The sequence below is a fragment of the Artemia sp. Qi Xiang Cuo genome, chromosome 3, assembly GCF_049724085.1.
Source record: "Artemia sp. Qi Xiang Cuo chromosome 3, ASM4972408v1, whole genome shotgun sequence".
NCBI classification, from domain to species: Eukaryota; Metazoa; Arthropoda; class Branchiopoda; order Anostraca; family Artemiidae; genus Artemia; species Artemia sp. Qi Xiang Cuo.
Genome location: NC_142796.1, coordinates 75,379,910 through 75,394,723, shown reverse-complemented (window position 1 = coordinate 75,394,723; position 14,814 = coordinate 75,379,910). Strand labels below are relative to the sequence as shown.

Genomic DNA, 14,814 nt, shown 5'->3' with positions numbered 1-14,814 from the left:
ATTATTCTAGTCTTCAAAGCCTAAATGGCGATTTAGAATATTCTTAGAAACGCAGGAGTATGTTGAACCCAAACTTTAATTCAAGTTTTTGTAATTCAGAGCCAGACAATCTTGCCCGTTGCGAAATACAGCAGATGAAAAGCATTTCTGTTTGTTAACACTTTATTAAAATCATGAATTTAACAGCCTTGCAATTTTTTAGTTCAAAGCCCTCATCCCAGTTTAAAAAACTGATTGGCACTTTAAACTGATGTGCTATTAGCAGAGGGAAAGACTATCAATAATCCACGAGGAGCATCACTGGTTCAAGCCAAGGACTCTATTCTGTGTTTCATTGGGAAGCTATAGCAGAGATGCTAAACAGATATATCTTAGACCAAGATAAACACCAACAGTCATTATGAGTTGTCGGAAGCTCCATGAACTTCTGCTTCCACTCCATCCGGAAGAGATTCTTTCTAAGTCTTTCTGTATTATTTGATGGCTCCTGGGAGAATCTGCCATTCTTGGAAGCTGCATGGGGACTGTTTACCTGTTCACGTAACATTAGTTTTTTTGTATTTTATCTGATAGCTATTCATGTAACAAGTTACTGCACTTTCTCAAGTAATTTTGGCAAGGTCTGTGATAAAATTTTGGCTAAAAGACGTTTTTAATAACACATAGTATCTATGAAGCATCGAATTTCAAATGTGTGTATGTATAATTATATTTTATTCCTAATATAAAAACAAGAATAGATGGAGTAAAAATAAAGAAAAGAAAATGAACAAAAAAATACGACCTAACTAAAACAACAACTCAAAAATCGTATCTTTCCACGGATGGCCAGTTTACAGGCTTCTCATTTGCACTTTTAGCTCCTGAAGCTTTTCGCATGGGTCGTATAATCAGTAGTTTTCAATGAAATATACAGGATGTGTCGACAGGGAGAAAAATAAATGATATTTAGCAAACTTATAATCCAGTTGCTTTATCCTAGACAAATCAAATTACATAATGTACGCAAACCGGTGCTAAATACAAAATGTAGAACAGTGCCACACTACCATGAATTCTTGCTAGAAGAGCTCTATTTAAATTACATTATATACTTATTATCGAACCATAAGCTCAGCATATTTCACGCTCAATATGCTCTAGTGATAACAGCCGCGTTCCTGACAAATTTCGCCCAACCGGTAAACCAAGGTAGACGAGTTCATCACGCGGTTTAATCTTTTTCGGGTAGTGTCATCTCTTTTGATTGCAAAGATTGTCGATAAAAATTAGAAGGAAGAAAAGGTAGTAGTGGTAGCATTGCCATAAGTTTTGCGTAACAAGAATCCGATTCCAATGGATGTGGCGTAACTTAATTATACATACGGCAACGAATACCACTATCTTAGCGTAAATGAGACCCAAAAAGAACGGGAATGGCAATGCATAGTCAAGTAATAAATAGTCAAGTCACACTAAAAACGAGCAAATATTACCACAAACAGGAGAGCCCTCTAAGCCTTCCAAAGGCAAGAGTGTAATTTATGCTTTAGTGTGTTTTTATTTGTCTTGACATCAACAACAACATAACAACAAAAATATCCATGTCAAGGCTAATCAAGGTTTACAAATAAGAATTGTCCTACCTGTTCTCTTCCTTCTTTCTCAAAACGGCTTGAAGGTCATGTGCATTCTATTGAAAACGACGTGTATTTTGAATATTGTGATTTTTATTTGTCAAAACGTCATCAACAACAACGAAAAAAGAAAGAAAATCACTATAACGAGTGAATGACCAAGATTATTCAAAAGAAGTAATGACAGTAGACTGATCGTTTAGCAAAATATTGATGGAAATTATTAAATATTAGCAAGGCCGTGTCCAGGATTTTTTTTTCGGAGGGGGTTTTTACTATTTTTTTTTTGGGGGGGGGTTGTTTACACAAAAAACCTCAAAAACGAATACGAAATTTGTTTGTGTCCATTTTTGTTACGTTTTTACGAGTCAGACAAACATTACGGGGGCGGGGGAAGGTTCAACCCCCCTAACCCCCCTGGATACGGCCTTGCATATTAGAGTACTGAACCTAGGTGGATTATCGAATAGTCACATTAATATCTGAGCTTTACTGAAGTTTTAGCAACCTTAAATTTTTAAATACTTTAATGAAAAAAGCAAAAATGGTTAAATGGCCTTATATACTTAGTACAGCGTTGATGATACTTTAGCGTTTTGTGGTTCTAGGGGACGGCAACCAAAGTCCTGTTCCTCATAATTTCTCTCAGTTTTAAGTTTGACTAGATGATTCATTTTAGGTATTATTTATTCATTCATATTTATTTTCACTTTTTCTTAATTTGACTTAGCTTATCATTATAATTTCTCTTCATTTTAGGTTTCATTTGTGTATTTACAGTAATTTCAATTATTTCTAAGTTTGAGATAAAATTTGACTATTAAGACAAATGTTTTGATCAGCCTTAGTTTTGTCTTTTTTAAATAGAACTTTTACTATTTTTTTTGGGTTATGGGGTGGATAGGGAGAGGGATTTTCAATGTTATGAACTAGACATACGGATACATCTTAGTTTCAATGTGGCTGAATCCATCCTGACAACCATTCTATTGACATCAATCCTGTTTTGCTGTAACTGTCAACGTACATAAATAAATTCATGCCCATGTCTTTTATGAATTATTTCTGCTGTGTTGCCTTAAGCAAAACTAGTCTCATGTCTTTTTATGAAGCAATTGATTTTTTTAAGGATACTTTCTCTGAGTTTGAACTGTACTAGCAACAAAAACATTTTGTAATAAAATTTTTTATAAAACATTTTTTAATAAAAAATTTTATAAAACATTTTTTAATAAAAATTTTTATAAAACATTTTTTAATAAAAATTTTTATAAAACATTTTTTAATAAACATTTTTATAAAACATTTTTTAATAAAAATTTTTCTAAAACATTTTTTAATAAAATTTTTTATTAAACATTTTTTAATAAAAATTTTATGTGCGATCATTTTTATAAAATACAAATTCATTATGATCTTCAGCAAATACAAGAGTCCAAGTTGAGCGAAAAATAAAATTTTGCAGAATATTTGCTTAAGAAACGCTGCTTAGACGGGGGGGGGGGTTGAGGCTAGAATTTGTATAATTTGTAATGTATCTATTCCAAAATTACAACCAGAAAAAGATCATTTCTCGGGTACCATTTTTAAGCTAACTTATCGTGATTTTTGTGCATTGGGGTCCCCACGGAACAATTGCTTAAGGATGTCAGTTTCAAACCGAGCCAAAACAAATTTGGATCCACTTTTTGGGGTCTGTGTCGATAACCTGATGTTTTTGGCAAAATTAGGGTTGCTTTGAACCAGAGATTCACAGATATAAGTTTTAAACAGATCCAAGACAAATAGTTTTGACTTATTTCTTACCCCCCCCCCCCCTACTTACCTCCACTTCTCCATGAGCTCCATTCTTGGATAGACCGTTTTCTTTCTTTTTTTTTTGCATTTGGTTCCCAATGCCTTGGTGACTTCAGAAAGTCAGTTTTCAGTCAATCTGCAAAACTTTGTCGGCCCATTTTTGGGCTCAGTTTTCATGACTTGCATCCTAACTTCTTTTTAAATGAGGGTTCTTTGTCCCTGGAGCCTATATGCTAAATACTAAAGCCAATCAGAGCCAAAAAGCTTTCAAATATTTTTTTTGGGCCCCCTAAAGCCCAATTTATCCCCCTAAAAAACACGCTGAGGGGTCCTTGGCCAAGGAAACAATCTCTTAGTTTGCACATGATGGCGCAGAAAAAAGAATTTGTTGACCTGTTTCCGACACAAAAAAATTCAAATGAAAGTAAGAAGCGACATAAAAACTTAAAACGAACAGATACTTTTCCTTGTAGAAGACGGCCTACCCCCTACTGAGCACCCTGTTCTTTACGAAAAAGTTTTATAGTGGTTTACAATGCTTCTTATTTCATTTCAACGGTCCTTGCGTCTGAGCAATAGTCAGAGACAAAGCTAAACCTTAGTGTTAAGAGCCGGCGGTTCGGGAGGGGGTCACCTTCCTCACATACGAAATAATTTACGTCAATTTTAAGTTTTAATGTCACTTCTTACTTTCATCTGAAAAAAACTTGTTTTTTTTTATTTATTAACAGGTCTAAAGCCGGACTGGCTTACGATGACAAAACTTTCGCTGGTTTCAAATGTTTCGTTAAAATATTCATCAAAGGAACAGTTGGTTTACCAAGACATGTCTTATACGATAAGCATAGCAAAATAGAAAACTAGATATTTTATTGCTGTATAATAAAAAGGAAGATTCTTTGCAAATTTTCAAATACTCAGTAAAATGTTGAATTGTTTATCGAAAAGCAGGAATCAATTCATAGTATCGAGGTACTAAAGTAAACCCATATTCTGCATTTTTGCTGAGGTCATAATCATCTTTGAGCGTCACAGTGAAATTCTGAAGTATTGCAGCCACAAAAAAAGAAATAGTCAATTTCCCAATATCTTCACCGAGACAGACCCTTCGACCTGAAAAGAAAATAATTCATTATTAAAATCAAATGCTTTCGGATGGCAAAAATGCACACATCCTGTTTATATCTATCTACGAGACTGCTTCAAATATAAACTAATATTGGTAATTTTTTAGAAAGCGGTAAGTGCGTGAAAATTCAAGTTTCGTTAATGCTAATGAAATAAAACAAAATAGGAGGAAAATAGAATAGTTAAAGAACAAAATTAGGCTATACATTTACACATTAGGGGGGGGGGGGGGGTAAAGCAGAGCATATATTAAATAAGTAACCTAACCTAGGTACCTTTTAGTCCGCCTAAATCCCCCCCCCCCGAAAACATAAAGTTTAAATATCGTTCCCGCAGTAAGAAGCCTTTTGTAATGCCTATCTTTATATAGCGTGTCATATAAGTACCGGGTAATCCATATCTGTTTTCGAAATAGACTTACCGCTTTCTACAAAAGTACCCTAATATTTCCTACCTAACTTAAGCCATATAGGTTTGGCGCAGCTAGTAACCTTCGCGTGATCAATCCTCATCTTGGGTCCCATCTTATTTCTTATAATGGTTAATAGCCTCATGACTGACCTCATAGCGATGGAAGTATGAGGATGACCTGTCTGCACTTGAGGTTTGTCGACGAAATATTAAAAGCTCAACTATGACATAACTTGACGATGTCATGCAGGATGTTTCTTTCTCGAAGATGAAAGTTAACACTAATAAATCGTCAGTTATGACAGTTAATTTTTTAAAATCACCCCCTTCTTTCACAAACCCCATTCCTCCCAAAATATCTGTCACATGCATTAAAACTACTTGGGGTGACAATTACTGCTGACTTGAAGCATAGGGGGCTTGGAGTAACTTCTGAAATGGATCAGGCTAGCGAGCACTCTTGACAGTCTTAGTTATAATACAGAATTTACCGGCAACTATGGAAAATGTCACCCTGCACCAGCACTTGAATGGAAAAAAAAAAAGTGTGAAAATAAATTATGTATATATTTGAATAAAGAATCAGCAGCTTCTTTTTGTCTTTTAGAATTCAATGTAAGAAATAATCGAATCCAAACCTGCTTAAATTGTTAAAAAGGAAAATGGTGTCCTTTCTGTCCCAAAATCTCAAAAATTTAATTTTCAAGATCAGTTTCAGAGAAGCAGCAGTTTAACTTAGAAACCATTGACTGTAGACTGACTTAGCTATGTCTGGCACCGTTTTCATCAACTTCTGGAATTTTGGAGATTTGATCAGTCAGTTAAAAATAAACCTTTACTTCCATGCCCTATTTAGCTCATTTTTGAAGTTGTCATCTTTTCTAAGAGAGTATACGGTACTCTAAACATCAATTGATGAAATCTTGCTTGAATACTTTGAAATTCGATAGGTATCCGATTTACGGTTAGTAGGCTAGAGTATATTTCAAAAGATTTCAACACAACGATTTTGAATATTGTATTTTTTTTTTCAGTTCCTTGGAGAACTAACGCAGAGTCATGCCTATCCAGTTCATTTTGGAATTTCAAGAATTTTGCTGTGGACAGTACGTGCCGATGTACTGTCCTACTATTAGAGCGCAACAAAAAGGTGAAATATGAATTCGAAGTTTTTGGACTGGAATAAAAGTCGATTAATAAAGATGTGGTTGTGTACTTTTTTTTAGCTATTCCTGCAAGTGATTAAATCAGACATACTACACTTTAAAAACAGAAAACCCTGATGGTCTTAATTAAGGCTTACATTCCACCCAAAAATATTATAGTTTTCAAAGACAAATTTTACGTTACTATGGGGCGTCTCTGCACAGAACTTTTTACCCAAACAGCTACACTTATATTTGATGAGAGTCCAGGCTTTTAAATCTGAAAATAATAATGAAAGAAATTACACAAGCTTTTCCGAGCCATGTCAATGTCGAAAATCATTACACTGACGTCACGTCTTATAGATGATAGAATTTGGAATTGTTATCTACCAACTGACCATATATATTTCGGAAATGTGCTAGCTTAGCGACCATTGAAAAGAGAAGGTCACACCTATTCAGCTAGAATGCCATTGCAAGGTTTTCACGGATGGTCGATTTTGCTTTTACAGCAACAGATCTACATTTTAGAAATGTTGATTAATATACGCTAAAAAGTATAATAAATTGCTGAATTAACTATATCTATATAAAATTTATTAGATTAGGAAGCATATGGGCTTAAGGAACAAAAATGCACGCAAAAGACAGCAAAGTCGATGTCTTTTTCCAGAAAAAGCTGATTATTTTTTCTTGTGTTATATTTTTTGAGTTTATCTGATGCTGTTGTATTTTACAATTTTTTACTATACTATATATATTGTGTTATAATTTTTTACTATTTTTTACTATAAGCCGGACCGACTCTATTTTGGCATTACCTGTGCAACGTATTATCTGTGCAACGGATGTATCGGAATGTTGGCTTGGCTTTGAATGTTGATAAATCCGAATATTTAGTTTTCAATCCCAAATCATCAGCTCGTAATTTGTCCTGTGGTTCCTCAGTAATTTGTAATGTTGCTCCGTTATGGTGGTTAGGGAGTTATCCTATTTCTTTTTGTGGTAATTTCTGTTTGTTTTAAGTTGGACTTCATTATTGAATGTAATTTCTGATCGTGTTGGGTGTCGTTTGTTCATTGATAGCAATTTCTGTTTGTCTTAATCTTGAATTATTGTTTGAACTTATTGTTTGTTCTACATTCCCTTTTTTGCGACTCCAAGTTCTGAGAGATGTTAAAGAAAAGTTTAAGATTGGTTATGCGAAAATTGTACCTAACCGTGAAAAATTCATGCTGAGCTTTAGCTAAAATGTATCCTACATATTGTGACCATCCTGTCTTGCTTTTAAGTAGTATATATTCGTTATTGAATAGGAAAGATTTGCGCCAGATCCGTATTGCTTATTTTAGATATTGCAAATCTTTGCTGTACCTTCCCACTTTATGTCGTAATCAACGTATTATTGAAAAGTATAGTGCTACCAACATTAACAATATTTGTGGTATCTTTTGTGTTAGACATTTTTTCTAAATAGCACTTAATAAGCCAACAGTTCCAAAAAGAAAAATGAATGAGGATCCATATTTCAGCTCAAGCGGTTAAAAGGACAACGAATAGCACAACCAATTTTAAATGAGGATCCTTGATGATATATTTAACTAAGTTATTCAGTCACATCATTTCGGCAGCAAGCAGTTGCTTCGTTTGGGAGAGGAGGGGGTAAGGAGAGGACAGTTGCCCCCCAATAATTTGGAGAAAAAATTATTATTTAGCCAATGCCCCTTGGGTCTCTAGATTAGGACCCATCTTGCCCCGCTCCCCTGAATAAAAAAGATGGAGCTACGTTCCTGGCAGCCAGTTTAAGGGAGGGTGACCCTGCAGAATTGGAATAATGCACGCATGGACACGGATTTTATACGACACACAACAACTTTTGTCATCTACATAGTGCCAATGCCCAAAGTAAATGAAAATTTATATATACGAGGAATATATATATATATATATGTATATATATATATATATATATATATATATATATATATATATATATATATATATATATATATATATATATATATATATATATATATATATATATATATATAATATATATATATATATATATATATATATAGCTCAACATACCACTCAACATTTTCCAAATTTTTGCCTGTACCCCAAATTTTTTTACAGCAACATTGACCTCCCACCCCTTTGCCTTGGGTTCAATTTCTGGCGTTATTGACCATTTTCTTCAACTCCCATCCCTAAATATTACAATATTACCTTCATTTATTTAGTGATTTGTGTTTGTTTTTAGTTCCGTTTGTTTTGGTTTTAATACTCGTCTTTACTTTTCTTTACAGGTCTTTTTTAAATAATTATTTTTTAATTGAATCACCATGTAATTGTTATTTGACATACTTTGCTAGGTGTTGTTATCAGGGACCTTATAGCTTTTCATAGTTTTTTTTGTGTTTGTTTGCTTATTGGAAACCACCGGATTAAGGATTACACAACTGCTTTGATGAAAATCAAGCGCTATTTGTCAATTATGTACCAAATGTGTTTTATTTGGACTTCTACATGGGCATACTGGCCTTAGAATTACAATTAGAGACCTCAAAGATCCTAATATATCAAATTTTTCAAGTTAAGCATGATTTTTGAAATGATTTTCTACATGATTTTCTACATTACGATATTAGCCTCAAATTTATCACCAACTGTGCCAAAAACTCTTTATGTCCTACTCTGGTAAAACTCAAAACCTATTTGGTGCAATAGTAGCCTAGGATTTGCAATACAAATTGAGAAACCTTAAGGAGTGGTATTAGTGGAAATCAACCAGCGTTGGTATCACACGTATCTATTTCGTATCGATTTAGAGAAGACACGCTGTGATCCTGACTAAAAGAAAGAACACGAATAAACAGAGCACACGTACTGTTTCCCAAATGGAGTCAGAGGGAAAAGGAGCTTGGCACTGACCGTGCGCCCTGCCGACCAAAGGGAGTATGAGACGGATGTTACACACTGTTTACCAAAGAGGGTTGAAGACGCACTGTTTGAGCTATTTCAACAACAACAAAACAGCGAAAAAACATACGGACTTTTTAAGAGAGTGGGTTGGAATGGAACGTGTGTACAACCAACCAAAAGGGGGTTAGAGGGAAACCGTATAAATTGCTTATCAAAGGATAAGCTTTGATAAGCTTATCAAAGCTTACTTGCTGTGGGCTACAACTCTCCCTCCAAAAAAGTTATTTCAAAGAAATCCCTTCAAAACATGAAATTATTGCCCTAAATTTCACTGCTTCAACCTCCCCCATCCTCCATGAGAAATATTTTATGGGTGCCCGTTTTTCATGAGTTATTGTCATTCTTGAAGCATTGTTAGAGAAACCAAACTTGAGAGAGATTACTTTTAGGGGGACGATACCCTTCCTCAAATTAAAGAGAACCCTGGATCAAAGATTTCGTAGAAAAGTGGTAACACGGCATAGCATGTCCAGCTTTCTTCTGTGTAAACATATGTATATGAATCTTCTGTTTTCATGAGTTACTTGTATAATGTGGGGCACTTATCCATAGGGATAAACTTATCATGCCGCCCCAGAAGGCTCATTATTTAGACTTTTCCGCACCGTTCTGATTAGAAAGTGCATCTTGAAATTCGGATTTGTTTCCATGTGCAGCCGCGGGGTTACAAGAGGCATTTAAAAGGTTTTAGGTTACCCTCAAATCAGTTTCATCTGTTAAAAATGGTCATTCTGAATCTTAAAAAGCGAACGCCATAATAAGTGTAGGATTAGCGTGTCATTCTTCAAATATTCAATGTAGCAAATAGCATGATGGGGCCCGAAGAAAAAAACAAAAACAAAACAAAACAAAGAAACAGATTTTGCATGGGAGACATGTCGCACTTCACAAAGTCTAGATTAATGCATTTACTAGGGTCAGAAAGAAGAGCATTTTTTTAAAAACATCAAGAAGAGCATTTTTTTGTTAAGTTAACTTATATATCTAAATATAGAAGCTACCAGATCTAAAACGATTGTCTCTATTTTTGCTTTTAATTTTGGCTACTATGGGCGGTGGTTCGTTCTTTACTAAGTTGCAGCTGTTCCTGCAACCATGATTTTAATTGTATATCACATATAGGAAAATGCCTTCGGCTTTTTCTTTGTTGGAATCAAGTAAAAAACGAACTACAGGGAGTCAGGCAGCAGAGTCACTCAAAGATGACATCATACCCCAGAACAGCATCTTTTCAAAAGAAACGTATGTTATATCATCTCTTGTCAAAGTATGCGTATATTATAACATCTTTTATATGAAGATAAGTTATTGCCAAACATTGCATTTTATTTCAATATTATGGTTTGTTAATAACGCCATTTATGGTTTTAATCTCCCATATGTAGCGTAATCTAAAAGGTGTACTGGACGACATTTCAGGAAATCAGCTAACACGATCAATTATTTATGATATAATATAGCTTGTCAAAAGATGCGGGTATTATATCAACTTGTAAATGAAAATGTAGTTTTTTGTAAAATATTGCATATTATTAAATATCATCTTCTGTTAATTACAAACAGCACTATGTTGTACCAACAACCCCCTATTGGCGAAGGAAAAAAAACAGAAATAAAAAAAAAACAAGAAAAAGAGGACACATCAGTTCTACCCCTGCAAAAAGAGGTTTCCTTGTTGTTCAAGGTGAGGGACTGTTACTCTCCAGTATGGGGTTTTCGAAGCTGATGATTCAGTTGGTGCAGTTTTCATTTCAATCTGACTTCATTTTTGAGGGTTTTTCCCGAAATTTCAGTAAAATTTTGCAATAAACTTTGACTACTAAGACTAATCAAAATTATTATTACCATTCCTGAATCAGCTTCAATTGGAAATCTTTCTCACTTGACAGTTTTTTTTTATTTATTTAACACGTTCTAATTTTCGGTTGCTATGGGCCGTGGTTTGTTCTTTGCTATGTTGCAGTGTGGTAAAATACTCAAAACTCAGTTGCCTATTGTGATTTTTAATAATCAGACTTTTAAAATAAAATATTTTTAAAGCTTGGATTCTCCTTTAAAATAGCAAAATGTCAGCCAGACAATTTTTATGTTAAGAAAAGGTAAAACAGAATAGAAAATCGAAAAAAAGACACTTGCTGCGTTCGTTTTTTCCGTTCTGTCAAAATCGAATCCTCGGTTTTACTAACAAGCCGTTCGTTTGTAAAACCTCGGTTATACTTTGCGCTTATAAGCCGTTCTTTCAAATGTCGTTCTTAGTTCTTAATTAATTGTTCTTTAGGATGACGACCCGAGCATCATACTCCGTTTCACTACTTTAGTTTTACTTTTGAATGCCAAATTTTAAAATCGAAAACCATGCAACAACGAACAACCATCCAGAGGGTTGATTTGTTTAACATTAATAATCAACAAAAAGTCGGTATGAGAGTTTCTATTTTTGGAAAAGTATCGATAAAGGTGTATTTAGCCCTTTATTTACCTCTTAGGTACACATTTTAGAAAGTAAATAACTTAAAAACCGGCGTTGTCTCACAAAGGATCCGAGTTTATAAGAAATTAATTTTAGAAACGGGTAGTTTTTTGTTCATTTGCTAATAAATAAACTAAATGGAATGGTCTGAAATAGAAATTCCTCATGCGAAGTGCTACAAAACTTTGTGATTTATCACTATTTCGGGCATTTTTCTTTATATTTGTTTCTCAGAAACGTTTCTTATACGGAAGTACATAGCATCAAAAACAGTCAATTCCAAGATGGAATAAAATTTTGATAGAATGCAGCAGAATTTTAATTAGCATTGGAGAGCTGAGACTAACAACTAGCTTTAAGAATTGTCATTTTCCTTGCATTCTATAGACCTTCTGAAATAAAAAAAAGAACACTGAATAACTGCCTTATTTTAAAAACATCTCTGGACCAGGAGATAAACTGCGTCTAGACTTCCTTTTCCTGTCTCTAAATCACCAGCAGCAAGTGCCAAACATGACTGTGAGTTTCCTGATGTGACGGCGTCTGCTACAGCTTCCAGCTGGAGTTCATTGTCAGAGTCACTTTCCTCCTCTAGCAACTCTAATGATTGTTCTGCTGCATCCAGAAATATCCTTTCCATTTCCATTATGGCTGAAATTCTTTCGGGCTGATTGAAATTCTATCTGTGGTTGAAATTCCATCTCGCTATGATTTATAAGGCGTTTTTTCAGTTAAAACAACGTTTTTAGAGCAGGGAGAAAGCGCAATATAAGAGCAAAACCGAGGAAATTTTAGTGGAACTAAAAACGACATATGGCAAATTGCAGCTAATTTTTCTACAAGTGAAAATAACTTACCTGTTTGAAATGGCATAAAAAACTCCGGTTTTATTATATTGTTGTATTCATCTAAAAATCTCTCAGGCCGAAACTTCTCAGGGTCTTTCCATAGATTAGGGTCTAAATTCATGGCCCATAGAAAGGGTAAAATCATTGTTCCTTTTTTAACGTAATATCCTTCAACTATTCTATCCTAAAAAAATGAACAGTGTATGTTGGTGATGAGTCTTGCGCAAATAAAAGAGTGTATTTTGTTTAAACATAGGCTAAAAAACCATATATTTTAAACAGGTTTTCCTGTTTTTAGGAAAAAAGAAGAAGAAAAAAATCACCACTTTTTCCTCAATTCATTCGAATTAAAACTCAAACTTTTTCTTTTCTCGATATCTGCCATACATCTCTTTCAGAAACTGTGATGCCATCTACATACTAACGAATAGCTAGCTACTCTACTTATTTGCCCAGTATAGGAATTTTGTATAGAGAAAGGGATTTTGAATATAAGTGCAGCCACTCAAGAGCGAGCAGAGAATGTTCAAGTTACTGTAGGAAGTCGGGTACACATTGATTGTCGCAGATCTTACATGAACAAGAAAGACTTGGAGAAATTGCAGAAGCAGAAAAAACGGTTAGAGCTAGAGAAAATCGATGAAGAAAGATATATTCTGAGATCCCATTCGAGGAAATTTGATTTCAACAGCTGTTTTTTAGTTTACAGCACAACAGTTACCCTTAAGACAAAGCAAAAGAAAGGATGTTTTCGGCATCAAGTGTGACGACGATGGCCTTCATCCGATAAAGTACTCAGAAAGGCAGTGGGCTGGGTTGTCAGCTGACCTGCTAATAGAACAGGAAACTATGAGGGGTCTTAAGACATTTAGAGGCCTTATTGGTGGAGGCTGAATGACAAAATTTAAGTGACGCCTTTGGATTATACCGCGTCCTGTTTGCATTGAAGTAAACCATCTCATGCAGGAATTTATAGGAAAGAAATATTGGACTAGCAAACAGGTAAAAAAAGATGGCTCTCGAGGGAAAAAATGGAGGATAAAGACATATTGTTTGTCATGGAAATACTTGAAAAGTCAAATTTATTCGAAGATTGTGAAGACCTGAGATATATAGTGCATGGAGTAATGGCTCCCTTAGAATCGAACACGGAAGAAACTCTGAAAGTAGGAACAGCGATTCTTGATGGTATGGTCAACAAGTCGGTAAAAGATGTTATTTTCAGAAGGACATCACAAGTAACCCTGAAGACAGCCAAGAGATCTGGCTCACCGGGCATCAAGTACATAGATCCTAGCCTAATCTTCCAGAGATTCTTGGTTGTTGCAAAACTTTCAATCATGCCAGAAGGAGACTGCTTTAAACACAAATAATGAGCTGTTCTTTCATCATTTTTTGACGACAATGGGGTCACGAGTAGACCAAAGAAGCCTGATCTTGCGGAAGCTTTATTTGAAGCTTATAAAAACATGAATAACCTGTACTTAAAAAGGAAAAACTTAATAAGACCCAACCTTCACGATTGGATGGTGAATCCCTTCTTTATAGACTTCAGTGGAAGACCGGAAGAAGCCTTTCAATTATATTTGACCGGTGCTTGTCTTTTATCGAAATGCAGTACCCACACACTGCAGTTGTTTTGACGGATATGATGGAGGACCTGCAACGAAAAACCAGACACAAAGCTGAAGTGTAAAATTTAATGGAAAAGAGGCACTGTTTACTGAAGATACATATTTTCAAATGCTTAAGAAAGAAATTATATCTAATAAAAAATAAGGCGAGGTTCATCCGCATGCTGGGTTAAAGCTTATATGAAACGGAGATCGAAGTTATTCACGAAAAAGGCGACGTCGATGTGAAGATTGTTAAAACTACTGTTGAGAAGCCTAATATTCTTCGTAGTGCAGTATTTGGTAATGATACTGATTTACTCGTGCTAATACTGATATTATTCTCCAGAAGCGAAACAAGGCGGCATAAGTGTTGTGTGGGACATAAACATGAGGAATACTAGTTTGAGAATAGAACTCTACAATTCCATACTTTACTGCCATGCACTATTTCTCTGCAATGCAAGTTGTTCCGAAGAAAACAAGTCGTTTCGAAGAAGTTCTCAAGTTTTCGTAAAGGTGAGCACAAAGGAGGAGGTAGTTTGTGCCGGAAAAAGTACTTTATTGCGCATCTAATGCCACAAGAGTGATGAGAACCTAAATTCCCTGCGCGTCTATTATCAGGTTAAAATTTGGAGAGAAAATAGGAGTTTCGACCCTGCTCAGTGGGGATTCAGATGCAAAGGAGCAGTCTTGGTTCTTACGATGACTGATTTAGCCTCTGGTCCATTGCAGCTATTGAAAGTTGTGAAGTGATCATGTAAGCCGAATAGCTCTGACTCATTAAGATGTTCA

The 14,814-nt window shown here is 34.9% G+C and overlaps 1 protein-coding gene across 2 annotated transcripts in view; it reads right to left on the bottom strand.

Annotated features, from left to right (window-relative positions):
- Nucleotides 1–4,266: 4,266 nt before the first annotated feature.
- The window catches only part of phtm (cytochrome P450 enzyme phantom), a 79,831-nt gene continuing 69,283 nt past the window's right edge, over nt 4,267–14,814 (bottom strand). The window contains exons 8-9 of one of the 2 annotated variants that reach the window (XM_089087135.1): nt 12,416–12,590; nt 4,267–4,526 (exon numbers count right to left, since the gene is read on the bottom strand). In XM_089087135.1, the coding sequence (XP_088943261.1) occupies nt 4,351–4,526; nt 12,416–12,590 (351 nt within the window). In that variant the 3' untranslated portion in view covers nt 4,267–4,350. Of the gene's footprint in view, nt 4,527–12,415; nt 12,591–13,834; nt 14,067–14,814 lie in introns of those variants that run through there. The other variant, XM_089087136.1, reaches the window with a different exon arrangement.